Raw genomic sequence first — 27,676 nt, 5'->3', positions numbered from 1 at the left:
AGGACGGTCCCACGACCCGCGCGGAGGCCAGCGGTCGCTCCTCCTCTCCCGCGGGGGCCGGGTTGGGGCGGCGCCTGGCGGGCGGGGGCGGGTCCAGCGGCGGGGGCGCAGTTGCCAGCGACCGGACGCACCGGGCCGGGGGCTGGGGTGGGACCCGGTGGGCGCCATGGAGCTGCTCTCGGCGCTGAGCCTGGGCGAGCTTGCCCTCAGCTTCTCGCGGGTGCCCCTCTTCCCTGTTTTCGACCTTAGCTACTTCATCGTCTCCATCCTCTACCTCAAGTATGAGCCAGGTGAGCCAGCGCCGGGGTGCTGAAGAGGGCTGGCATTACGGGGCGGGAGACGGCAGGAAACCCAGGGGTCTGGAGGAGGGGGAAGGCCTGGATCGTGAGGAAGCACTCCCAGGGGTCGGTTCGGGGACGCCGGCAGGTTCTGGTATCGTGGGGGCAGGCAGAAGGGACAGATGTGAGCGAGGGCAAGGAGAGAAGCCCCTGGGATTGTGGGGCTGGGGGAGGGGAAGCAGATGCAGGAGAGGAACGTGATTGTTCAGAGGAGTGGGGAACAGGTGCTGGGGAGGATGCGGGGAGAGAGAAGGTCAGGGATCCTGGCAGGAGAGGGTCTCATGAACTTGGGCGAGGGGCTAGGTCGTGGTGAGGGCGCAGGCGGGGGTCGGCTCTGCTGGCCAGGTCACAAGTCCTGGCTGCCTGCAGCCCTGACCTCTCTCCTTGCCCTTGGCGCCGGAGCCAAAGCCGCAGCTGAGTGCCTATATAAGGGCCGGCAGTGCTGGGGGCTGTGATCAGGTTCAGAGAAAGTGACACCGATGTCGCTTCCCTGCTGTGGCTCTGGGGCAACCTCTTCTCCCTTTGCCTGGGCCGAGGCTGTGCCGGATCTTGGAGCCCAGCGGGAATTCTTCCAGCTCTGGCCCGGATCCTTTCTACTTATTGAGCTGGACCGGACCGGCCCTAGGGCAGGGTAATTTGGGGTCAGCCTCCTCCCACCAGCTCCAGACCCTTTTGGAGAATCGCTGGAGGAAGACCCAGAGTCTTGGATTTTTTTTTCTTTTTTTCAGTAACGGTAAATGGCCTCCTTAGAATGCAGCCTATTTTTATACAAGGCTTAGGGAGTGTTTCTTATTCATCTCCTCCTATTTTAATAACTCTAGCACAACAGCAAACTAAAGGGACAATAGAATTTTAGATTTAGAAAAAAGACCAATCACCTGAAACTTTGTGATCTTTTCTCCCACTTAGATGTAAATTACTCCTGTATCCTCTCAGAAATAGCTTTGCTTTTCTTTTTTTTTAAGATGATAAAGATAGGTGCTAGTGTACATTAAAGAGAAAAATCAAATTGAAAAGCCTAAAGAAAAAAGATAATTACAGTCTATGTTGTGGCTGCCTTCCAGACCTCACTTCTCTGCATTTATACCCCTGTCGTTATGGATGTAAATGCACAGTCTTATGCAAATAGGATCATACTCTGCCTGCGGAGTGTTTCTGTTCTATTTTAGCTCGTCCACATGCCAGAGCCTATTTCTTTATAAGCGCTTTTGGAAAGCAGTTACTTTGCAAAGCAAAATAAGCTTTGTGTTGTCTTAGCCCGAACACAGGGCTGTATTTCCTGTCTGCAGATGAATTTCTGGTGGCTCATACCAGGTCTCTTGGGCAAGTACAGAACCTAGCACACATTGGGGGATCTAAAATTGTGTGGGCAGGAGCCCGGTAGTGATGTAGAACACAAGTGTCTGGAAGGAAAGCGGTCTCTGGGCTGGCTGGGAGCATGCAGTAGGGATTGAGACATTCCTGCTGGAGTCACAGAATAAATCTTCTGGACTTGAAGTGCTGGAGCCTGAAGGTTCTTGAAGGTTGAAAGGGTGCCTTAGAGGCTCCTGGGGGCCCTCCTTCCCCTATCTCATCTCTACTCCAGGCCAACTGAATCAGAAAGTCTGGGATAGAGACCTGGCATGCTCCTGTTTCAAGCTCTCCTCCCCTAGGGATGCTGAGGAAATAGAGGCCAAGCTAATTTACATATGCAATGAACCTGTGGTCCCATAGCTGGTAGATGACAGCCTTGGGATTCCAACCCAGGTCTGCTGGACCCCAAGAATGACTACAGTTTTTCTGGAGGACTTGCCTACCCTTAGAAAAGGGAGGCATTGGGCTTAGCTGTAGCCCTCCAGTTTGGTGTTCCTGCTAAGCCTCTGTAGAGGTTTCTTCGCAGAGTCTGAGTGCTGTTTGCAGGGCCAGCTAGAGAATGCATGGGCCCCTAGGAATTTTGTGAACCTGAGAGCCAATCTGGCTTAAGGAATAATCTTCAAACTGGAAGTCAGTTCTGCCTTTAGCAGTGAGTAAACACCAGGCAGGTTGTTTTGCTTACATGAGCATCAGTTGGCTCATCTGTGAAATGGGCTCATTGGTACAATAATCTGGGTTCCCTTACCTGGCTCTTATGAAGATCTGTAGAGAATTTGGTCAGTGGTCAGGTCTAAGGCACTTGTGAGAGGTAGTAGAACGATTTGTAAGGCATGAGGCAATGTGTTTCCTGGGCTGCAGGCATTTTCTGGGTCAGACTTTCATGAGAATCCTGAATGAGGATGAAGCACAACGTGTGGTCCTCAGGTGAACAGCATCTGTGACCCCTGGGTTAAGAAAAGCAGAATGCCAAGCTCCCCACTCAGACCTACTGAAACAGACTCTGCATTTGAACAGGATCCCTGCAAGCTTACTAACATTTGAGAAATGATGGACTAAAAGAACCTGGAGCTCAATAGGGCAGGGAGGGCCAAATCTGAGTCACCTCTAAGACTCCTAGCTCTAGGCCAGAAGAGAGAAAGAAGTTGTGGATGCTGGCTGCATGATTGAAGGAATGAGTGAATGATTGAATGACAATCAATGGCTACTTTAAGACCTGATCCACACAAAGAGCCTTCCAGACTAGTGGTTCTCAAGTATGACTACACATTAGAGTCACCTGGAGAGCTTTGAAGATTCTCATTGTCCAGGGAGTACCCCTTCATCATGAAAATCAGAATTGCAGGGGATGGTACCAGCATCAATATTTTAAGTTCCAGTTTTCTGCACCAGTGTTTCCCAACCTCAACACTAGTGACAGTTAGAGCCAGATCATCCTCTGTGGTGGGGGCCATCCTGTGAGTTTCAGGATGTTTCACAGCATCCCTAGCTTGACCCACTAGAAGCCAGCAGCACACCCCAATTGTGACAACCAAAAACGTCCCCAGATATTGCCAGTGTCCCTTTAGAGGGGCACAGTTACCTCCAGTTAAGAATCGTAAATCTAGACTGAGTCTTAAACTCCCGTGCTTCCAAGGGCCTGGCAGGTCACATATAGAAAGCAGAAAGACAGCCAGGTGAGGACAGTCCCCAGGTGAGGTCCAGCCACGTGCACCGCCACCTGATTGGGGCTGGAACTAGCAGAACTAATTTTTCAAGGGAAGCTAGAAATATGATTTGCAGCTTCCTTTGAAACAATGTTTATATGTTAGCTGTTTGAATATCTTCATTTTTTTTTTAATTCATAGACAATTTTTTTTAGAGCAGTTTCAGATCCACAACAAAAAAATGAAAGTAGTTTTCCATATAGGCTGACTACCTCCTCCACACACAGCCATGCCTCCCATTAAGGTTCTGCACCAGAGGGGAGCATTTGTTATAGTTGATGAACAAGCATTATTGTCAGCATCATTATTGCCCTCTTAGCATCATTGTATTGCATTATCAACATCATTATCAACTGGTCTGTAGTTGACATAAGGGTTCCTTTGTGTTGTACATTTTATGGATTTTGACAAACATATAGTGACATGTATGCATCATTATGGGGCCTCCCTGCTGGCTCAGTGGTAAAGAATCTGCCTGCCAATGCAGGAGAAGTGGGTTCGATGCCTGGGTCAGGCAGATCCCCTGAGAAGGAAATAGCCACCCACTCCAGTATTCTTGCCTGGAAAATCCCATGGACAGAGGAGCCTGGCAGGCCACAGTTCATGGAGTTGGAAAGAGTCAGACAATACTTTCTGTGACTGAAACAATAACAACATCCATCATTGTAGTATTGCACAGAAATGCCTCACTAACCTAAAAATGCCACAAGCTCTGCCTGTTCGTCTCTCCTGCGTCTTCTCCCTAAATCCCTGACAGCCTCTGCTCTTTTTACTGTCTGTATACTTCTGCCTTTCCCAGAATGTCACAGAGTTGCAGTTATACACTATGTAGCCTTTTCAGACTGGCTTCTTGCACTTAGCACTATGCATTTAAAGCTCCTCTGTGTCTTTCTGTGGCTTGATAGCCCATTTCTTTTTAGTGCTGAATAATACTCCATGGCATGACTGTTCCACGGTTTAATTATTCACCTATTGAAGGACATCTTCGTTGCAGTTTGAGCATTTAAAAATTAGTGGGGGGAGCTCAAGAGAACCACAAGTGAGGAAGAAAGCTGAGCACCAAGGCTTGGCGGAGGGAGACTTGTCTTAGAGAAACTCTGTGAGCACACCTCCCATGTTTGGATCTCACACTAAATAGCACAGAATGGTAGCAGTGCTGAGAGTGCCCTGTGGGGACGCCCTTGGTGATCCAGTGGTTAAGACTCCTTGCTACCAATGCAGGTGGCCTGGATTCAATCCCTTGTCCAGGAACTAGATCCTGCATGCTGCAACTAAGACCTGGTACAGCAAAAAAAAAAAAAAAAGTACACCGGGGAATCTTCTAGCACTTCCCAGCCATCCACAGACAGGACACTAACCCCTAGAGAGGGAATGTGTGGAGCCCATCACAGATCAGAAATAGGGTCAGAATCAGTGCTTCTTCCTTAGGCAGATCTGATTTTTATCATCAGTCCATCCACTAAAATCTCCACCCACAGGTGCTTTCCATTTCAGCCCAGTTCCAGAAATAACCTTCACATAATTGCTAAGCACTAAGCTTAATTTCTTTTCATCTTTCACAAATGAAATGAATAATAGCCCTTTGAAATGAGTAATAGCCCTGGGTGACCACCTCACCCAGGTTTGCCCAAGACAGGCATCCAAAGCCCCAGAAACCCCTCAGCCCAAGCAAACAGCGACAGTTGGTTGCTCTGGACAGCATCCCCATTCTACAGATGACTATATTGAGGCCCAGATGGGGAGTGAGCTGCCAGAGCTCACCCATTGAGAGCGGAGTGCTTTGGTGGCACCTGGAATTGAAACCCACATTTTTCTGCTTCCTGGTGCTGCTCTAAGACCCAGCAAAAGGAATTAGAATGAAGCATGGCAAAGGGAAAGAGCCAGGGGGACAGTTTCTCCACCACTGCCTTGCTGTGGATCCTCAGGGCAGACTGTCCCCACCAGCTCCAGTCTTCTCCTGTGGTAATGGGGAGACTCATCCTGTCTTTCTAGGGTTTCTAGGAGAGTAGTGAAAATGATAAAAAGCTCACAGACATAGAAAACAAAATTGTGATTGCCCAAGCAGAAAGGGGAAGTATAAAATAGGGGTATGGGAGTAACAGATACCCATTGTTGTGGTTTAGTCACTAAGTCACGTCTGACTCTTTTGTGACCCTTTGGACTGTAGGCCTTCATGCTCCTCTGTTCATGAGATTTCCTAGGCAAGAATACTGGAATGGATTGCCATTTCCTTCTCGAGGTGATCTTCCCCACCCAGGGATCGAACCCGTGTCTCTTGCATCTCCTGCATTGGCAGGCAGATTCTTTACTACTGAGTCTCCAGGGAAGCTACAGATACATATTGCTATATATAAAATAGATAAACAACAAAGGTTTGCTGTATAGCACAGGGAACTATATTCAATATCTAATAATAATCTATAATGGAAAAGAATCTGAAAAAGTATGTATTTATATATATATAGCTGAATCACTTTGCTATTAATCTGAAATTAATGATATTGTAAATCAAGATACTATAGTTCAATTTTATTATTTTTTTGGCCACACTACATGGCTCATAAGATCTTAGTTCCCTGATCTAGGCCCTTGGTAGCAAAAGCACAGGATCCTAACCACTGGACTGCCAAGGGAATGCCCTTTAATTGTTTTAAAAAAGCATAATGATGACAATAAACAGCATTGAATCATCAGCATAACTCAGTGAAGGGAATGCTCTCATTCTCCCTTTGACAAAAGAGGAAACAGGCTGGAGGTGAGAGGGGGTGGTGGTGGTCATTTGCCCAAAGCCACTGGAGAGTGAGCCACAGAGCCAAACCCGACACGTGTGACTTTTCTACCAGGCTTCCCCCATAGTGAGGAGCCTACGGAGTTCCTGCAAACCCAAGCTCCCCACACCCCCACCCCACCTTATCGTCCCAGCAGGCAAAGGAAAGATCCTGGAAAGAATTCAACCCCTGGGGGTTATTTTTAGTTGCAGAGTATCCATTTCTGCAAAACATGGGGGCCTCACCTGACCCAGCCTCTATAGGACCCACCAGCTGCTCCCAAGGATTAAATCTCAGCTGGCAGTGTTTTAAATAGATGCCCGGAGGAGAGAAGAGGGCACTGGGCTTCATAATGGAGGAGCTTAGTAGGTCCAGAGAGGATGTACTTTGGGCTTGTGACTTCAGGGTGAGATGGAGGAGGGAAAATTTGATTCCAACCCCTGATAGGAGTTAGGCAAAGAAGGGATTAGGGTTCCCACCTGACAGAAGGAAAGAGCTGGGGGAAAAAAAGATGGTTTGTCCAAGAACATGTGGTTAGTCAATGAGGGTGTAAAGAGAAAGGGAAGCGTGTTGCTGATTTAATCTGAAATGACTTTTATGAGGCAGGTTTCTGATTATAGTATGTATTAATATGTGCCAGAAAATGGATAAATAGCTTGTGATCTGTTCCTATGATGGAATACAGTCCAGCAGTGGAAATGAATATTCCCCTTGAAAATGCTGAGCTCAGTGAAAGAAGCCAGATGCAAAGGGCCATATTGTATGAGCCCACCTGTGTGGAATGTGGGCCTTCCCCGGTGGCTCAGCGGTAAAGAATCCACCTGCAGTGCAGGAGACTCGAGTTCGATACCTGGGTTGGGAAAACCCCCAGGAGAGGGAATGACAATCCACTCCAGTATTCTTGCCTGGAGAATCCCATGGACAAGGAGTCTGGCAGGCTGCAGTCCGTGGGGTTGCAAAGAGCTGGACACGGCTGAAGCAACAGGGCATGCACGCGTATGGAACGTATAAGCTCAAGAACCATCTTCATCGCTTGAAAAGCGAACTCCGGTCCCTGTTAGCAGTCGTTCCCCACCCCGCTCCTCGGCCCCTGCCAACCAGTAATCTGCATTCTGTCTCGATGGCTTTTCCTTTTCCGGACGTCTCACGCCAGTGGGGCCGCACAGTGTGTGCCGTGTTGTGCCCGGCCTCTTCCACGTGGCGTGTTTTCAGGATCCGCCCCTGTTGTAGCTCCTGTCAGTGCTTCAGTTCTTTTTAAGGCTGAGTAGTGTTCCGTCGTGTGGATGGACCACGTTTAGTTTGCTCGTTCATCTGTTGATGGACATTTGGGTGGTTTTCACCTTCTGGCAATTGTGAATAGCACTTCTGTGAACATGACCTTTTGAGAGTCTTCTAGAACCTATTGGTGGGTTGCTGTGCATAAAACCGCATGGTGCCCCACGCTAGGCTGTGAGACCTCCTGTTCCTGGGTCCCCGTTCACAACCACTGGGGAGGGGGCAGGCAGTGGGGGCCCCCCAGGGGGCTTGGTGTGGTAAGGCAGGAGAGCACCCCAAGTCCTTCTTGCTTATCAACTTTTAGGTGGACCCTTGTGTTTTTTTCTAGTTTTGATGATGATATATTTCAAACATACAGAATATGTATGACACAGATACCCCTGTGTTCACTACACACTTACTAGATGTGAACATAGATTTGCTTCAGATCTTTTTTTTTTAAAAATAGTGACAGAGCCAGTCCCCTCCCTTCCCCTCTTTCCCTCTCTAGATATATTGTTGTCGTTCAGTCACTAAGTCGACTCTTTGTGACCCCATGAATTGCAGCAAGCCAGGCTTCCCTGTCCTTCACCATCTCCCGGAGTTTGCTCAAATTCTTGTCCATTCAGTCAGTGATGCTATCCAACCATCTCATCCTCTGCCACCTGCTTCTCCTCTTGCCTTCAGTCTTTTCCAGCATCAGGGTCTTTTCCTGTTCGCTTCAGGTGGCCAGAGGATTGGAGCTTCAGCTTCAGCATCAGTCCTTCCGATGAATATTCAAGGTTGATTTCCTTCAGGATTCAGTGGTTTGATCTTGCTGTCCAAGGGACTCTCAGGAGTCTTCTAGATATGATCACTGCCCTAAAATCAGCCTATATTATTCCCATGCCTGTATGTATACCTTCACCAATGTGCATATGTCTATGAACTGCGCGGAGCAGCTTGTGTTGTTTTACATATATATTATACCTAGAATATACAGAAACATATCATTTTGCAACCTAACTTTTTTATTCAGCAGCAGCCTTATGGGATTTATCAGTATTGATGCATCTAGAGCAGGGATTCTCAGCCAGATCTGTCCTCTGGGGATGTTTGGCAATATCTGGAAACATTTTTGGTTGGCACAACCAGGGTGAGGTGGTGGTTTAGTCCCCACCACACTAGAAGTGTCCGACTCTTTGCGACCCTATAGATTATAGCCCGCCAGGCTCCTCCGTCCATGGGATTTCCCAGGCAGGGATACTGGAGTGGGTTGCCATCTCCTTCTTCAGACTGGGGGTGGGCTATCAGCATCCAGTGAGACAAGGCCCGGGATGCTCCTTGAATCCCGCAGTGCACAGGATGGGCCCCACCACAGCAGAGAGTGATCCAGCCTCACACGCCAGCAACGCTGAGGCTGCGGAGCTCAGGTCTGGATCTAGTGTGTTGCTGGTGTTTGTTTTGGCCACATCACACGGCTTGCAGGATCTTAGTTCCCCAGCGTGGGATTGGAGTCCTAACCCCTGGACCACCAGGGAATTCCCTAACTCTGGTTCATTTGTGTTTTTAAGATTTGTTGATTTGTCTGTTTTGGGCTGCACTGAATCTTTGTTGCTGCAGGCAAGCTCACTAGCTGCAGTGAGCAGGGAGGCTACCCTCCATTGAGGGAAGCTGGGCTTCTCACTGTGGGGGCTCCTCTTGTAGCAGGACCCAGGCTCGAGGTGTGCGGGCTCCGTAGCTGTGGCACACAGGCTTGGCATGTGGGAGCTTCTCAGGCTGGGGATTGAACCCTTGCCCCCTGCATTGGCGGGTGAATTCTTAACCAGGGAAGCTCCTAGTCCACTTAAAAATAACTACTCTGCGGTATTCCATTTTGTGTGACCCTGTGTTCACTCACTCAGCCGTGTCTGACTCTTTGCTGCCCCATGGACTGTAGCCCGCCGGGCTCCTCTGTCCGTGGGATCTGCCAGGCAAGAATACTGGAGTGGGTTGCCATTTCCGACTCCGGGGAGGGGGGCTCTTCCTGACCCAGGGATCAAGCCCACGTCTCTGGGGTCTCCTGCAGGGGCAGGTGGATTCTTTGCCGCTAGCACCACCCGGGAAGCCCTTGGGGTGACTCGCCCCTCACCAAGAATCAGCAGACGCTGCTTTTCCCCTGCTGTCAGTGCGGCGGTGAAATGCGCCCCGACCCCGTGTCTCTTGGTTCACGTGCATGAGCTTCTCTCTTGGGCAAATAGTGAGGAATGGAATTGCTGGGGCCAAGTGACTCACAGGTGACTCATTTCCTCAGTGTTGCCAAATTGCCTCTCAGCTGGTTCTGCCTATTGATCCTCCCAATTGTGTATGTACAAGGGAAACTCGGGCTCTTTTCCTCTGGAGGAGGGGCCGATATTCCTCCTCCCCAGCCTTCTCTCTGAGGTTGACTGATCTGAAAAGAACGCAGCTCCTTCTGTAGAGCAGAGTGCATTTCGTGTTTCTTTCCCCAACATGAGCTTAGAACACTAGACAGAGGACCGGGGAAAGAGGCTTGGATGCTGACAGTGTAATGTTCCTGTTGTGTGGGTGTGGGTGTGTTTGTTTCATTGTTTCCAAGATGTTTTTGATGTGGACCAATTTTTAAGTCTTTATTGAACTTGTGACAATATTGCTTCTGTTTTTTATGCTTTGGTTTTTTGGCTGAGAGGCATGTGGGATCTTAGATCCTGACCAGGGATCGAACCCACAACCCCTGCGTTGGAAGGAGAAGTCTTACCCACTGGACCCCTAGGGAAGTTCCCTGAACACTGTATCTTGTGCCGAGTGTCCCCTTGCTCTCAGCTTCCCTCTCTCCCCTTCTGACCTTCTCCCACGTGCTCCCTTTGCCTGGATCGTCTTCTCGCTTCCACCCCTCATCCTCTAGGAAATCCTTGCTCATTGTTCAGATCTCAGCTTAAGCACTGCTACCTAAATGAAGTCTGACCTCCTCAGTTAAGACAGTTGCTGAATTAAACCCGTCAAAGCGCCATGTGCTTCTCCCTTATGAGTTTTGGCCTCCCTTTGTGGGATTATTTAACCATTTTGCCTCCCTACCAGACTACGGACCCCACAAAGGTAACCCCTGAACCAACTCTTGCTCATGGCTGCTTCTCTAGTGCCTAGCAAGAGCCTGGCACGTGGTCAGAACTCATAAATCCTCACTGAAGCCTGGCTGATCTTCAGACAGCCACTCAGGATCTGTTGCCTCGTCTGTCACGTGCTATGTTAGTTTCCTAGGGCTGCTGTAATGAATGACCACAAACTAGAGGCCTTGAAACGACAGACATTTATGCTTTCCATGTTCTGAAGTCTCGAGTCCAAAGTCAAGGTGTCTGGGTCCTAGAAGCTTCAGGAGAGGAACCGTTCATGCTCCTCTCGTGGTTTCTGGTGTCTTCCAGCCATCCTTGGCATGCTTTGGCTTGTACTCACATCACACATCACTCCAATCTTTGCCTCTGACCTCATATGGCTTTTTAAAAAAATTATTTTATTATTCTTATTGTATTTATTTTTTTGGTCATGTGGCATGTAGGATGTTGGTTTCCCGGCCAAGGATCAAACCTGCACCCCGTGCATTGGAAGCATGGAGTTTTAACCACTAGACCATCAGGGAATCCCCCTCATCTGGCTTTTTGTATAAATTTCCTTTGGCTGCCATAATGAAGTACCACAAACCAGGTGGCTTACAACCAAAATGTATTGTCTAGCAATTCTGGAAGCTGGAAATCCAAAATCAGGGTGTCAGCAGGGTCATCCTCTCGCTGATGGTTCTAGGAAGGAAGCTTAGGCAAAGCTTCCGGAGGTGGCTAGCGTCCTTGAAGTTCCATGACTTCCAGCTGCATCACTGCGGTCTCTGCCTCCTTGTTTATACAGCCTTCCCCACTGTGATCCATCTCCTCTTATCAGGAACACCAGACACTGTATTAAGACCAACATAATCATTTCACCTTAAATTAATTACATCTGCAAAGACCATATTTCCAAATAAGGCCCCATTCACAGATAGCAGGGGTTAGGACTTACCTCTTTGTGATTTGTGAAAACATCTGTTTGTGAGTTTAACTCACACCACCTTCTTATCTGTGTCTGTGGTTCCTTTTCTGCCTTTTACTAGAACACTCATTGGATTCAGGACAAACCCAGATGCTCCAGTATGATCTCATCTTGAGATCCCTACCTTAATCGCATCTGCAAAGACCCCATTTCAAATGAGGTCACTTTCTGAGGTTCTGATGGACATGAACTTGAGCGGGGAGGGGAGTACTGGTCCCTCCTGTAACTCACTGTAGGTAGGGATATCAATCCCTATGTTCTCTGGGGTGGAAAGCCTGGGGTCTGAGGCTGAAGCCTTGAGGATGCTTTGCAGGCATGTATTTGCCTAGCATACAACAGTAACTAAATTAAAACAAGGAACTCAGTAAGTAAAGAGAGCAGGGGAGGTTGTTATAATGTAACTAAAAGTGCCCAACATAATTGCAATGCTTAAGAGTGTTCAGTGCACATTTGCTAGAATGTAAGCTCTAGGTGGACAGGAGTTCTTTCACTCACAGTTATTATTAGCTACCATGTATCAGGACAGTGCCCAGCATGGAGGAAGGGAGGAGGCTGGGATGGAGGGTTCAGCTGCAGATAAGATGGATAAGGTCCTTGTACTCACTGAAGGATTAAGATCAAGTCAACTTGTTGGGGGTGCTTCCCAGGTGGCAGTGGTAAAGAACCTGCCTGCCAATGCAGGAGATGTAAGAGATACGAGTTCAATCCCTAGGTTGGGAAGAATCCCTGGAGGAGGGCACAGCAACCCACTCCAGTATTCTTCTCTGTAGAATTCTATGGACAGAGGAACCTGGTGGGCTACAGTCTGTAGAGTTGCACAAAGCTGAATATGACTGAGTAACTTAGCACACATGCATGCAACTTGTTGAGTGTATCAGTAGTCTATAGTTACTTATATCAATAGCTTCACACTTAGTTCACTTCAGTTCAGTCGCTCAGTCGTGTCCGACTCTTTGTGACCCCATGAATCGCAGCACGCCAGGCCTCCTGTCCATCACCAACTCCTGGAGTTCACTCAAACTCAAGTCCATCGAGTCAGTGATGCCATCCAGCCATCTCATCCTCTGTAGTCTCCTTATCCTCCTGCCCTCAATCCCTCCCAGCATCAGAGTCTTTTCCAATGAGTCAGCTCTTTGCATGAGGTGGCCAAGTACTGGAGTTTCAGCTTTAGCATCATTCCCTCCAAAGAAATCCCAGGGCTGATCTCCTTCAGAATGGACTGGTTGGATCTCCTTGTAGTCCAAGGGACTCTCAAGAGTCTTCTCCAGCACCACAGTTCAAAAGCATCAATTCTTCGGCGCTCAGCCTTCTTCACAGTCCAACTCTCACATCCATACATGACCACTGGAAAAACCATAGCCTTAACTAGATGGACCTTTGTTGGCAAAGTAATGTCTCTGCTTTTGAATATGCTGTGTAGGTTGGTCATAACTTTCCTTCCAAGGAGTAAGCATCTTTTAATTTCATGGCTGCAGTCCCCATCTGCAGTGATTTGGGTACATGGCCCAAAGAGGTCAAGCTTTCGGATTTGACAATTTTAAATTTTCATTTGTTTTTATTCCTTTGGCTGCACGGGGCCTTTGCTGTAGCATGCAGGCTTCTCTAGTGGCAGCACACGGGCTTCTCTCTAGTTGTGACCTGCAGGCCCAGTAGTCGCAACACACAGGCTTAATTACTTCAAGGCATGTGGGATCTTAGTTCCCTGACCAGGGATTGAACCCTCATCCCCTGTATTGGAAGACAGATTCTTAACCACTGGACCACCAGGGAAATCCTAGATTTGACAATTTAGAGACAAAAGTCATCCAATCTCTAGATATAAAGAGAAGCTTTCCCTTAAACATCCCCAGAGCTAGACTGATTATATCTTTTGAGTAGTCTCTTAATTAACAGATCATATATTGTAACCTTGTTATCTCGCATCCACATTGAGTGGCGTGTTCATTGGATTTAAGTAAACTATTTGAAGAGAGCTACTGGGGAATACTACTCAGCCGTAAAAAAAAAATGAAATCGTGCCATTTTCAGCAATATGGATGGACCTAGAGCATCCCACTCCAATGCTCTTGCCTGGAAAGTCCCATGGATGGAGGAGCCTGGTAGGCTGCAGTCCACGGGGTCACTGAGGGTAGGACACAACTGAGCGACTTCACTTTCCCTTTTCACTTTCATGCATTGGAGAAGGAAATGGCAACCCACTCCAGTGTTCTTTCCTGGAGAATCTCAGGGAAGGGGGAAGCCTGGTGGGCTGCCGTCCTTGTCTATGGGGTCACATAGAGTCAGACACGACTGAAGTGACTTAGCAGCAGAGATTATCATACTAAGTGAAGTAAGTCAGAATGAAAAAGACAAATACCATGTGATATCACATATACATGGAATCTAAAATATGACACAGATAAACTTAGCTACAAAACAGAAAAGACACCCATAGAGAGCAGACTTGTGGTTGCTGGGGTGGTGGGGGAGGGAAGGAATGGGAATTGGGGATAAACAGATGCAAACTGTAGGAGATGAATACCTATATATATATAATGGATAAACAACAAGGTCCTCCCATATAGCACAGGCAACTATATTCAGTATCCTATGACAAACCATAATGGGAAAGGATATGAAAAGGAATGGGTATGTATGCATAACTGAATCACTTTGTTGTACAGCAGGAATGAACACAACCTTATAAATCAACTATACTTCAATAAATTTTAAAATAAAATTTACAAAATAAATAATTAAGACAGTCATTGGTACCACCTCCGGCTGTGAGAGCTGAGTAACTGTGTCTTACAACTTCATTCTAAATTCATTCTCTGGAAAATGAAGCTAGTGGGGGAGGGAAGGAATCAAGAAGACACCAGAAGACACCTGAGTTCCAAGTGGGGGGGGGGGGGTGACTGGAAGATTATGACAATAACAGTATAAAGATAGAACTGAACTATTTCAAAAGATTTGCACGACTTTCAGTGGGTAGTACAAGGTGTGCAGTTTGACTCATACTCATCAGTCTTGTACCTCTAGTGGTTTCGTAACCGTGGTTTTAAAGGACTAGACCCCCACACCTTCATTTTAATTTGGGATCTTAAAATAGCTTTTATCTTGAAAAAGTTCAAGACTCATAAGTAATTTATTATTTATTGTGCCTATGCCACACAGCTTGCAGGCTCTTAGTTCCCCCATCAGGGACTGCACGCTCCACAGTGAAAGCACCAAGTCTGACCGCTATGCTGTGCTGTGCTAAGTTGCTTTGGCTCTGGCTATGCTCTGCTGTGCTAAGTCGCTTCAGCTGTGTCTGACTCTTTACGACCCTATGGACCGTAGCCCACCAGGCTCCTCTGTCCATGGGATTCTCCAGGCAGGCAGGTTCTTTACCACTAGCGCCACCTGGGAAGCTCCCCTAACTGCTGTACCACCAGGGAATTTCCAGAAGTTGCAAAAATGAACCAAAGAGTTTCCAGCTTCCCCAGCTTCATCCAATGATAACATCTTACCCAATGATAGCTCATTATGGGAAAAAAAAAAGCTGAAAATTGGGACTTCCCAGTAGTCCAGTGGTTAAGAATCTGTCTTCCTATGCAGAGCATGCAGGTTCAATCCCAGGTCAGGGAACTAAGGTCCTACATGCCGCAGGGCAATTAAGGCTGTGCCCCACAGCTAACCCCACTGGCTAACCACAATGAAAGATCCTGTGTACACAACTATGATCAGACACAACCAAATACATATTAAAAAATAAAAAACTGGAGATTGACACCAGTATTATACCATTAACACCTACTATAGACTTTATTCAGGTGTTTTTGCTTGCACTTTAAAAAAATATAGTCCTTTGAAATTTTATCACATGTGTAGATTTGAGTAACCACCACCACAGTCAGGATATAGAATGGTTCTGACATCCCATGAAAACTCCCTTGTGGAAAAAAAGTGAAAGTCGCTTAGTTGTGTCTCCAGGCCAGAATACTGCAACCCAGGGATCAAACCCAGGTCTGCCACATTGCATGCAGATTCTTTACCAGCTGAGCCACAAGGGAAGTCCAAAACCACTGCAGTGGGTAGCCTATCCCTACTTCAGCAGATCTTCCTGACCCAGGAATCAAACCAGGCAAACTGCAGGCAGATTCTTTACCAACTGAGCTATCAGGGAATCCCCCTATAATTGGATCTTCTTTAGAAGCCTAACCCCTGGTAACCACTGATCTGCTCTCTGCCACTCATCACTATGGTTTTATCCCATGGAGAATGTTATATAAATGGAATCGTACAGTACATAACCTGAGATTGGCAGTTTTCACTGAGCATTATACTCTTGAGATCTGTTCGGATAGTTTTTGCATCCCTGGTTCATTCCTGTTTCATTATTGGATAGTATTCCATGGTACAGATATACCAGGGTTTGTTTATCCATTCACCCATTGAAGCCATTTAAGTTGTTTACAAATAAAAACTGCTATGAACATTTGTATGCATGACTATGTGAATACCAGATTCTCCTTTTCAAACAAAACCTTATGCCGAAGTCTGAGATGAAGCAGTAAATGACATTGTGCTCCATTTCAACTCCAGCATACCCACTTGATTTCACCTTTCCTCCTGCAAACCCTCACGGTTCCCAGGAACACAGTTTGAAAACCATTGTTCTTGGGAGCCCAACCTCTCAGCCTTGGCTGGAAGGTTTGGGGTTATCCGGGCTGCAGGATGTCAGGACATGGACCAGCTCATTCCCCTATCTCTGTGTGCTCTACTATGTTGCGCAGAGGAATCACTCAAGAGCGTTAAAAAATCCACAAGCTCAGCCACACCCCAGACCCACCAACCGAGACACTTGGCTGGGGCAGAGGGATCAGGTGTTTGTAAAGTCCCCAGGTAATCCTGATGTACAGTCAAGGTGGAAACTAATGCACTAAGCCATCTTCCTTAGGGGTGGGGTCCCTATTTCTATTTGATAAGTAAGTCCATTGTTTCACATTTTCTTTCTTGGGTTGAATGCTGCTAAGTCACTTCAGTCGTGTCTGACTCTGTGTGACCCCATAGACGGCAGCCCACCAGGCTCCCCCGTCCCTGGGATTCTCCAGGCAAGAACACTGGAGTGGGTTGCCATTTCCTTCTCCAATGCATGAAAGTGAAAAGTGGAAGTGAGGTCGCTCAGTCGTGTCCGACCCTCAGCGACTCCATGGACTGCAGCCTTCCAGGCTCCTCCATCCATGAGATTTTCCAAGCAAGCGTACTGGAGTGGGGTACCACTGCCTTCTCCACCCCTCCATCCCTAAGCAACCACTAAGCTCCTTTCTCTTATTTGATGTGAAAAAATTGCATAAAGTACCAACAGAGTGGAGTCCACAGGGTAGTGGAAGTCCTCAGGAGTGACTGGCTCAGTAGAGCAAGGAAGCCTTCCTGGAAGAAGTGGCATCTGTGCTTGGCCAGTTTTGCTTTGTGTCTTTGTTCCTTCTGTGATGCTAATAGGGTTGCTCTCTCTCCCTCCCCACTCTGTCAGTATAATTCTATATTCAAGGACTCCCTTATGCAGCTCTGCTCATTGCTCTTTCTGTACCCTTCCACACACTTGGGCATGCCTGCACTGTCCGTCTTGGTACCAGTATCTGGTGACTTCCCTCTACCCTGATGGCACTCTCCCAATAAGATGAGACTTGGAAGCAAGACTTCAGATTCTCCTTTCAATGGGGCCAGTCAAAGCCAATAAACATTCTCCATAAGAGCACAACTCAACAACAGAGGGACAACCCAGTTTTTACAAAAATGCACAAAGGACTCGGATAGACATTTCTGCAAAGAAGATATTGTAATGACCAATAAGGATCTTCCCTGCTGGTCCAGTGGCTGAGACTCCGTGCTCCCAATCCAGTGGTCTGGATTCAATTCCTGGTAAGGGAGCTAGATACACATGCTGCAACTAAGACCCAGTGCAGCCAAATAAATAAATGAAAATATTTAAAATAATGGTGGTGCAGAGAAGGAAAAAAAAAAGACCAGTAAGTATTTGAAAAAAGAACTCAGTATCACTAGTCATTAGGGAAATGCAAATCAAAACCATGATGAGATACCACCTCACACCCACCAAGATAGCTATTCCTCAAAAACAAAACAGTAAGTGTTACCCAGGAAGTGGAGAAGTTGGAACCCTTGTGCGTTGCTGGTGGGAATGTAAAATGGGGTGCTTGCTGTGGAAAACAGTGGGAAAGTTTCTCAAAAAGTTGAAAATGGAATTAACCTTTGATCCGGTAAATCCACATCTGGAATTATGCCCCAAAGAATTGAAGCAGGAACTCACAGATATTCGTGCGCTCTTGTTCTTAGCTGCCATATTGATAACAGCTAAAGGAAGTCAGCAACCCAAATGTCCACCGACAGATGAATGGATATGCAGAAGGTGGTAGACACATCGGAGGAAATAGTATTCATTCTTAAACAGGAAGAAAACTCTGACACATCCCATGACATGGATGACCCTTGAGGATTTTATGCAAAATGAAAGGACCCAGTCACCAAAACGGCAGATGCTGTATGATTCCACTCACTTGAGGTCTCTAGAGTAGTCAAGTTCACAGAGATGGAAAGAAGAGTGGTGGGCGTCAGGGGCTGGAATGAAGGGGGAATGGGGAGTTAATGTGTGATGGGCTAGAGTTTCAGTTTTGCCAGGTGAAAAAGCTATCAATATGAATGATGGGGATGGTTGTGCAATAACATAGATGTGCTTAACGCTGTTGAACCGTACCCTTAAAATGATTAAAGTGACACAGTTTACGTATATTTAACCACACCCACTTTTTTTTTCTTTAAAATAAGGAAAGACCAAAGGTACAGGTGTAGGCTTACGGGGATCTTGGCATCCGCCCAAGGCTGCATCAGACGTTCTCAGCTGTGTGTTGCCCTCTTCAAGCTTTAGTCTCCTCATAATTCCCTGGTGGCCCAGTGGTTAAGACTGTGCACTTTTGCTGCAGGGGCCACAGGTTCAACCCCAGGTCAGGGAACTAAGATCTCATGAGCCGAGAGGCATGGCCAAGCGACACAAAACAAGTTTCAGTCTCCTTGGGCAGGACAATAACAGTGATCACTTGGCTGCAGCCACCAATGAGGATTTAATGAGTCCTTCCTATAAACACTGAAACCCAGTGTCTGAGAGGGCTTCCCTGATAGCTCAGTGGTAAAGAATCTGCCTGTGATGCAGGAGACCCGAGTTTGATCCCTGGGTCAGAAAGATCCCTCATTGAAGAAAATGGCAGCCCAGTCCAGTATTCTTGACTGGAAAATCCCGTGGACAGAGGAGCCTGATGGGCTACAGTCTGTGAGATCACAAGAGTCGGATACAACTTAATGAGTAAACCACCACCATCACCACCTCTGACCCAGGAATGCTGGCTAAATATGAAAGAGAAAGTGAAGGTAGCTCAGTCGTGTCCGACTCTTTGTGACCCTATGGACTTTACAGTCCATGGAATTCTCCAGGCCGGAATACTGGAGTGGGTAGCCTTTCCCTTCTCCAGGGGATCTTCCCAACCCAAGGATCAAACCCAGGTCTCCCGCATTGTAGGTGGATTCTTTACCAACTGAGCTACCAGGAAGACCTGCTAAATATGATTTGTTTTAATTATCATCCTCTCTGAGCTCAGAGGAAAGAGCCCCAGCCTGGTTCTGCCTTCTCTCTGTGTGATCTCAGACGCGTGTACAGTCTCTCTGAGCCTTGGTTCATCCTCTGTAAATGGACGAACTGCAAGGCTTTGGGCGGACACTCTGAGAAGGCGGCTGAATTAGGACGGGCTGGTCAGAGGGCATGATGGTGAAGCATGCCCTCAGCGCCCTGGTGATGGTGGGGACACCCCCGTGCCCCTCAGGAGCAGTTGAGCTGTCCCGGCACCACCCCATGGCGTCCTGGCTGTGTGCCATGCTGCATTGCTTTGGGAGTTACATCCTGGCTGATCTGCTCCTTGGGGAGCCCGTGATCGACTACTTCAGCAACAACTCCAGCATCCTGCTGGCCTCAGCGGTCTGGTGAGCGTCACGGGTCACGGGATGTGGGAGAGCAGAGCAGGCGGGCAGGGCTATCCCACCACCCGGGAGGTGGGAGGAACTAGGACCCGCCAGCCAAACCTCCACAGTCAGCCCTGACTCACCACCCTCTCCGCCCAGCTGTCCTGAGTCTGGACATAACCTCGTCTCCGGGGGGCCCCCAGTGTCTATCTCCCCCCTGATGCTTGGCATTCTCTCCCCAAAGGTACTTGATTTTCTTCTGCCCCCTGGACCTCTTTTACAAGTGTGTCTGCTTCCTGCCAGTGAAACTCATCTTTGTGGCTATGAAGGAGGTGGTGAGAGTTCGCAAGATCGCCGTGGGCATCCATCACGCCCATCACCACTACCACCACGGGTGGTTCGTCATGATCGCCACCGGGTGGGTCAAAGGTAAACAGGACCATAGCCAGAGCAAAGGGAAGTCAGCCCACTGAGAGCCCCTTCTCAGTGGCCGTTATCAGCCGTCTTAGCCAGTCCCGTAAGGGAACTAAGACCCCATATATCTTGGGACCAGAAAACCAGAACTTAAACAATAGAAGCAGTATTGTAACAAATTCAGCAGAGATTTTCTTTTAAAAAAGTAAATAGGACAATGAAACCACGGTCGCTAATGCCTCCGGAGAAGGCTTTCTCAGCTGCGGCCCTACTCACATGGGGGGCTGGACCCTTCTGTGTGTAGAGGCCATCCTGTGCGTTGTAGGGTGTTGAGCACATCTCTGGCCTCCACCCACTGGATGCCTGTAGCACCTACCACCAGTGCAACAACCAGAAATGTCTCCAGACATTGTCAAGTGCCTCATAGAGAGGAGATCATACCCCTGTTAAGCTTTGTGGACTGTGGCCCTTTTGTCAGCCCAGTAAAGCCTACAGGCCTTTTTATATTTTCCTAAGTGCATAACGTAAAATGTATAGGAGAATAAAGGAAACCTATTATTTTAAAGTAGTTATAAAGTGTTTTAAAATAGGCTTTAGTGGTTTTATGCCTATTTGTTATTGCTGTTTGTTATTTAGTCAGTCGTGTCTGACCCTTTTTTGATCCCATGGACCATAACCCACCAGGCTCCTCTGTCCATGGGATTCCCCAGGCAAGAATCCTGGAGTGGGTTGCTGTTTCCTTCTCCAGGGGATCCTCGCAATCTAGGGGTCAAACTTGTGTCTCCTGCATTGGCTGGTGGATTCTTTACCACAGAGCCACGTGGGAAGCCCTTTATGCATATTTACTATTGATTAAATAGCAGACCTTCCACTGACTTCTAATAAGTCTCATTTTCTTGAAGCAGCATTGAGCACAAATGTTATTTGAAACCATCTGCAACAATGAGAATGTGAAAAGAAAAAAAAAAATCCGTGAGTTCGGTTGATGACAGTCGTAGACTTGCAAATCCTGCCGAGGTAGTTGCCTCCCTTCATGATAAAAGGAAAGACTGTGTTTCAGTGAAGGATGTGGAAATGAAAATGTACTTCTGTTTCCCCTCTGGGTTCATAGACTCTAGGTTAAGATCCCCAATCCAGGGTAAGTTTTGAGTTGGGCTTACTGTGCATCATACTTGACCTTCTTTAGTAGAAAGTTAGCATCACCCCTTTCTGCTGAGGAGGGGAATAAAATGACTTGCCCAAGGTCATGCGGCTGTGGGGGCACAGATGGGGTTTGACGCCTGGTCCTCTGAACTCAACATTCACATTCAAAACTATTTTGAAGCCCCGCCTTTCCCCCTCCTCTATCTATGCTAAGAGGCAGACCAAGATAGACATTTCGACCAAAACAAAAAGTTACTAAAATTACACAGGGACAGTTTATAATGGTGGGTCAACCCACTAGAACGATATAACCATTTTAAACATATATGCGCCTAAAAACAGAGCACCAAAACACGTAAAGCAAAAACCGAGGGAAGTTAAAGGAGAGACAGACAATTCAGCAGTGATGGTTGCAGCGGTGGGCCAGGGAGTGGTGAGGAGGCAGGCAGAGAAGGCTTGAGCAGGTGCTGAACACCACTAAGCTCTGCATTCCCGTTTCCTGCCAACCAAGGTGGGTGCTCCCAAATGCCTGGGAGTGCCCGCCAGCGAGCCAGTGTCCTACGGCACCTTTGACGCTTAGGGCTGGATCACGCTCTGGCGGGGGCTGTCCTGCGTGTTACAGGGTGTTGAGCAGCATCTCTGGCTTCGACCTGCTAGCTGCCAGTAGCAGTTCCCTCCCCAGTGGTGAAATAAAATATTGCCAAAAGACTCTTTGGGGCAAAGACACCCCAGAAGCAAACTCCTGGTCCAGTGGTACATATTGGGCACCCCAGTTGGCACAACCTCTCCTTCAGTGAGTGTCTAAGCCTCTTTAGCCAATACATTTGGAGTAAATGGGAAGATTCTTCTAGAAATTCAACCAAAAATCTTGATATGGGTCTCCTTATTGTCTCTCTAGGAAGCCTGTTCTAAAGAGAAAAGTCCCCAAGGGTATAACATGCCTTCCAGAGGGCAAATGACTCAAGAAAGGTTGAAAGCTCAGAAACCCAAGGCGGGAGAGAGGCTGGGGGTGGGGAGCCCTCTGGAAGCCTCTTGGACAGTTCAAGGTCCTGGATTGAAAACATCAGGGCAGACAATCCAGATCTGATCAAGACATATCTTGCAGGTGGGATATGACCCCCCCCTTACTCCATGCTGGTTTTGCTCTGAATATGCCTTGTGATCCTTGGGAAGACTGTCCCTTCTTGGCCTCAGTTTCCTCACCTGCAACACCTTAGGCGCAATATTCCTCTGGAGAAGACTCCAGAAACTTCTTGCTTGGGAATTCAGCCAAGAAGAATGGGAAGCTGGGGGTGGCAGGCTTGTTCAGAAGTACCCTGTCCCATAGGCTCTGGTGTCACCCTCATGTCCAACCTTGAGCAGCTGCTCCGAGGGGTCTGGAAGCCAGAAACCAACGAGATTCTGCACATGTCCTTGTGAGTATCCCATCCTCCCCACTCCCTGGGCCCGACCCTGGGTTGGATACTCTGGTAACTTAGAAGCCTTGGTCCCCTGATTCTCCCTCCAGAAGCTTCCAGAGGACATGGTTGGGGGAACTCAGAGGCAGAGCCTTGACACTACTGAGGGGGTAGGCAGAGCTTCAGGGAGATAAGACACTCCTTCATCTCCCATGAAATGGGGTTTGAAGATTGAGGAGGAGTTTTCTAGCAAAGAAGGAGACTCTGGACAGAGGCTAGTGCTTCTGCCAACTATCAAGTCAAAAAACATTCTGCCTGGTTCTTCAGGGCCAGGGTACAGATTTTGGATGGGAAGTGAGGGTGTGGTGGGGAGTGTGGCTGGGGTTAGGTGGAGAACAAAGGGTAAGACCAGATGGTCATATACAGTACTCAACCCATGACCCACATGAGGCATTAAGTCTAATACATTTTTAGAAGACCTGAAAGAATCAGGCTAGTTAAATTTTCTTCCATAAAGCTGTTGTCATTAAAATATGACAACATTAAAAGGCTCACTCGTGTGCCAATGATGCTTTTGAGCTGTGGTGCTGGAGAACTCTTCTGAGAATCCCTTGGACTTCAGGGAGATTGAACCAGTCCTAAATCAGAAAGGAAATCAACCCTGAATATTCACTGGAAAGACTGAGGCTGAAGCTGAAGCGCCATGCTTCGGCCACCTGATATGAAGAGCTGACTCATTGGAAAGACCCTGATGCTGGGAAAGATTGAAGGCAGGAGGAGAAGGGGACGACAGAGGACGAGATGGTTGGATGGCATCACTGACTCAATGGCCGTGAGTTCGAGCAAACTCCGGGAGATAGTGAAGCACAGGGGAGCCTGGCGTGCTGCAGCAGTCCATGGGATTGCAAAGAGTTGGACACAATTTAGCAACTGAACATCAACAACATAAGCCACTGAAAACTACCTCCCATGTCATATGTTGCAAAACATGGCATTATCTCATTTTATCCTCATGAGAGATGTGTCCACACACTTAGCTCACGGGCAAGTCAAAATATCGGAAGCCTATTCTTCAAAGAAGAAAAGGAAAATCAATAAAAATTGTGTGTTATAATCTCACATTCCAGGGGATGCATTGTTCAGGAGTCCCCAAGACCACTCTCAGATGTGATGATTTGCTAGGAAGAGGCATAGAACTTGGCCAAGCTGTTATACTTAGGGTTATAGTTTATTAGAGTCAAAGGGAACAGATTAAAACTGGCAAAAAGGCAAAAGGCACAAGGGAGAGCATCCAGGGAGAGACCAGGTGCAAGCTTCCAACTGTCCCCTCTCCAAGGAGCTGTGTGGATAGCACCTGTTGCTCCCAGTATCCACGTGTGACTGTGTGTATTTAAGATTACCAACCAGTAGTGTTCCCTCAGGCCCTGGTGTTCAGGAATTTTCCTGGAGCTTGGTCACACGGACCTAACTGACACCCTGGATGGCCAACCTCAGTCTCCAGTCCCTCCAGAGGTTCAGCTGATACCATGTGGCCCTAGACCCCACCCTAAATCACATCGTTATCATCTGGTGTGACCCAGAGTCCCCAGGTGAACAAAGACATTCCGATCAGGCAGAACTTCGTGGGGACCTCTCAGGAGCAGGCCAGAGGAGAGAGCTCTCTTTGCACCGAGTTAGCTCTTTACTGCCCAGGGAGGCACCATCTCGTCCATGTCACATGGGCATCTTCCCACCATGCACCCTGGAGAAGTTGGGGTGGGAGCTGGGCATAGCAGGAGCGGGTGGAGAAGGGGCTCTGGGCCAGAGGAACAAAGCCCTGAGCCATGTAGACCCTCCGGATAACCAGAGCCACCCCATGCAGCCCCACCAAGGCCAGCCTGTACGGAGCCATCCTCTTCACCCTCCAGCAGACCCGCTGGCTCCCAGTGTCCAAAGCCAGCCTCATCTTCATCTTCACCATGTTCATGGTATCGTGTAAGGTAAGTCCTCCTGTCCTGGCTAATGCTGACCCGTGCTTCCTGGGCTGAGGATGGGAAACTTAGGCTGATACCCTTGAGGGGTCTGGGGAAAGGACAGCCCTAAGGTCGAGGTCGGGGAGCGGGGGGAGCTTGTCAGCAGGTTCACGCCTGAGAGCAGGGTATGAGAAGTCCAGGGTCCAGCAGGTGGGGGTGAGAGTGAGCAGAACAAGGTCTCCCAGGCAGAGGGTCCCATAAGGCCAAGATGGAAGCAGGAGAGTAGGAGTCTGTTTGGAGTATGGGGCCTGTGCCTTGGGCATGGAGAGCGGGCTGGACCAGGAATGGTGCTAGTTGGAGTCACTTCCTACTCAGGAAAGGTCTTTCAGGGCCACACACCCTTCCCTGCCCCGTGGAGCTGGGGAACTTCATTGCTGACTCCCTAGGAGGGGACCACACTGAACAGAGGAAGGGAGTGAGTGACCCCAGACCAAGCATAGCTCCTCTCTGAGCCCAGGTGTGCGTGTGGTGCTGGGGAAAAGGCAACCGACTGTTCCGGTGTGGCTGGGATTTTAAGCACCAACATCTTTGCATCCTGGAAAAGGCAGGATAGTTGATCACCTTCCTGGGGGTACATGCTGCCAGAAATCTGAGTCTAGGCTCCCTCTGTCCTTGACCTTTTGACCTTCTCTCTCTATCCCCGCCCCCCCCTCCCATCTGCTTCTGCCTCACCCTCCCGCTGGCTCTCTCGCTGTCTCCTGTCCCTCTGTCATCCCACCTCAGGTGTTCCTGACGGCCACCCACTCCCACAGTTCCCCCTTTGATGTCCTGGAAGCCTACGTCTGCCCTGTGCTGTTTGGGTCGGCCTCGGGGGGCGACCATCACCATAACAACCATGGTGGATCCCAGGGTGGCAGCGGGCCTGGCTCCCCACACTCACCCCTGCCCGCCAAGTCCAAAGAGGAGCTGAGTGAGGGCTCCAGGAAGAAGAAGACCAAGAAGGCAGATTAGCGGGCAGCCCAGGGGGTCTTTAGGGCACCAGGGAGAGGACCCAGACCCAGGACCTGGGTTCCGTTCTCCCCTCTCCAGGCCTCTGCTTCCCTGTCTGCAAACTGGGGCCATCAGCCCACCCTCCAGGGCTGATGTGGGGGGTTAAATGAGATATGGGGGGTGAAGGGCATTTGTAGGAATGGGGGGTCCCTTTCTCCTTCTGCCAAGTCCCCATAGAGTTACAGCTTTGGGGGAGCGGTCCACAGGATCCCAGCAATAGCTCCAACCAGAAACCTTGGCAGTTACGTTCTTGGTCGTGTTACGTCCTCTCGAAAATGACACCTTGACTCTGAAAGAATTTCAAGCCATGTTGAGGCTCATCCGTTTGATGGGTGTTTACTGTCTGCTGTAAGGTAGCTGCTGTGATTTCCACGTCTCTTCCTGTCAACTTCTCCTGGGCATCCCTGGGCAAGCTGCCCCCTGCTCTGAGCTCTGTGTGCCCATCAGTATAGCGGCCCCTCACCCCATTCTGTATACAAGGGCTACTGTGAGGCTGGACCTGACAAACCAGCTTTGTAAGCTCAGAAGCACAACGCAGTCAAGCGGTGAGGCCCTGATGGGTGTTCATCGTGCTTAAAAAATAGTTTTGCATTTTAGATCTTTTGTGTTTGTGGCTTGGAGAACCCCACAAATTACCTGGAACAAAGGAGGCCTTCAGTAGATGTGTCTAGGCCAGACTTAAGAGCGTGGAGGGGTGAGGGAGGCTTGTTCTGATCCTTGGCTTCAGGTTGCCCCCTAAACCAAAGAAATGCAGCTGGCCGGGCGGGGGTTCCAAGATCTGGCTCTAGTCCAGGGGCTTCAAGCCCTCACTGTCGGACTCCAGAAGCCCCACGAGGCCTCCCTCAGTGCTGGCGTCCTTCATTGCCGCTCGCTCAGTCATTCAACAAACACTTGCCTACTATGTGCCAAATCTCGTGCTGCTACTGGGCAGGCTGGGAACTTGATTTGGGGTGAGCAAGGGGGTGGCAGCTGAGCGCCCCTCCTGGCCACCCTCACCTCAGCTTGGGTCACCAGGGTATTTGAGAAGGGTGGGTGGGTTGGGCATGGCCAGTCTCAGGTGGGATTTGGGCCCAGGACTGGCCAGCTTGGGACTGTTCTTTGCATGTGGGTGCTCAGGGCATGCTCAGGGCATCAGCCTGTGGCTGTGACACATAGGCCTTGGGTTGTTGGGGTCCCAGGTTTCTCCTAATTATTGGGAAAGTGCCTTGATCTGGTGATGCCCGGGAGCTTGGTGGGTCCTGAGGCTGTAGGGCCCCCAAATTCCTCCTCTTGCATGTCTATCAAGGCTCAGTGTGAAAGATCAGCAAATAAATTTGTTGTGAACGAATCCTGATGGCTTGTCTGATTCTTTCTTGCTCTTTTGGCCTCAGGGCACAATGGGAGTGTGTGAACTTAGAGCCACATGGAATTTCTAGGAGAATGAACCTCACATAGCCCTTAGTCACCAGGGGGAGATGGAGGCAGTGGGTGAAGCCTGTAGGGTTTTGGAATAGGTAGACTTAGATTTAATCCTCACTGTACCATTTGCAGGTCATCAGGCTTCCCCTTCTCTAAGCCTGTTTGCTGCTTGGGAAAAAGAGGATGATGACTATCACTACCCTTCAAAATAGGTTGGATGAGTAATGGGATTAATGGTTGGGATTTGCAGCTAAGAGTCTGTGCAAAACCCAGTTAATGCAAGTCAAGCCACAGGCTAGGAAAACATCTTTGGAAATCACCCATCTGATAACAGGAGTGGACCCTGCATATATGAAGAATTCTTACGCCTCACTAACAAGGAAACTACTCAACTTAAAAATGAGCAAAGGATTTGGGTGGACATTTTGCCATAAAGAACATTCAGGATGGCATAGAGATAAACACGTGAAAGATGCTCAGCATACTTGGCCATCAGGTGAATGGGTGGAAAGATATCCCTTCACACCCGCTAGAGGACTAAAATTAAGGAGACCAGCCACACTAAGTGTTAGCAAGAACATGGAGCAACTGGAACTCACACATGGCAGGTGGGAATATAAAATGGTGCAACCACTCTGGAAGACCATTTGGCAGTTTCTTAAAAAATAAAGTTAAGAGAGTTTGGCAGTTTCTTTAAAAATTACTGTATAACCTAGACATTCCACTGTTAGGTATTTGTCCAAGAGAAATTAAAATATGTGTCCACACAAAGACATACACATGGCAGCTTTTAAATAATAACCTCAAACTGGAAACAACAAACAAATTTCCATCAAAAGGTGAATGGGGCCTTCCCTGGTGGTACAGTGG

General features: G+C 48.5%; 1 protein-coding gene across 1 annotated transcript; it reads left to right on the top strand.

Moving 5' to 3' along the window:
* The first annotated feature begins 110 nt into the window (after window positions 1–110).
* TMEM38A (transmembrane protein 38A) lies at window positions 111–26,735 on the top strand. Its single transcript, XM_052643226.1, has 6 exons — window positions 111–290; window positions 19,317–19,473; window positions 19,697–19,881; window positions 22,337–22,424; window positions 24,268–24,385; window positions 25,142–26,735. Exons 1-6 carry the CDS (start codon window positions 167–169, stop codon window positions 25,367–25,369), a joined length of 900 nt encoding a protein of 299 aa, XP_052499186.1. The 5' UTR covers window positions 111–166; the 3' UTR covers window positions 25,370–26,735.
* The last annotated feature ends 941 nt before the right edge of the window (window positions 26,736–27,676 follow it).

The sequence above is a fragment of the Budorcas taxicolor genome, chromosome 7 (assembly GCF_023091745.1).
Source record: "Budorcas taxicolor isolate Tak-1 chromosome 7, Takin1.1, whole genome shotgun sequence".
In the NCBI taxonomy this organism is placed as follows: domain Eukaryota; kingdom Metazoa; phylum Chordata; class Mammalia; order Artiodactyla; family Bovidae; genus Budorcas; species Budorcas taxicolor.
Note: the sequence above shows the minus strand (reverse complement) of the source record. Positions and strands in the feature narration are given on the sequence as shown.

Excerpts from the sequence above, each read along its gene's own strand:
- TMEM38A (XM_052643226.1), top strand. The coding sequence starts at position 167 with ATGGAGCTGCTCTCGGCGCTGAGCCTGGGCGAGCTTGCCCTCAGCTTC. Across the intron at positions 19,474-19,696 it reads CTGCTGGCCTCAGCGGTCTG|GTACTTGATTTTCTTCTGCC; the intron begins GTGAGCGTCACG and ends CTCTCCCCAAAG. Across the intron at positions 24,386-25,141 it reads TGTTCATGGTATCGTGTAAG|GTGTTCCTGACGGCCACCCA; the intron begins GTAAGTCCTCCT and ends ATCCCACCTCAG.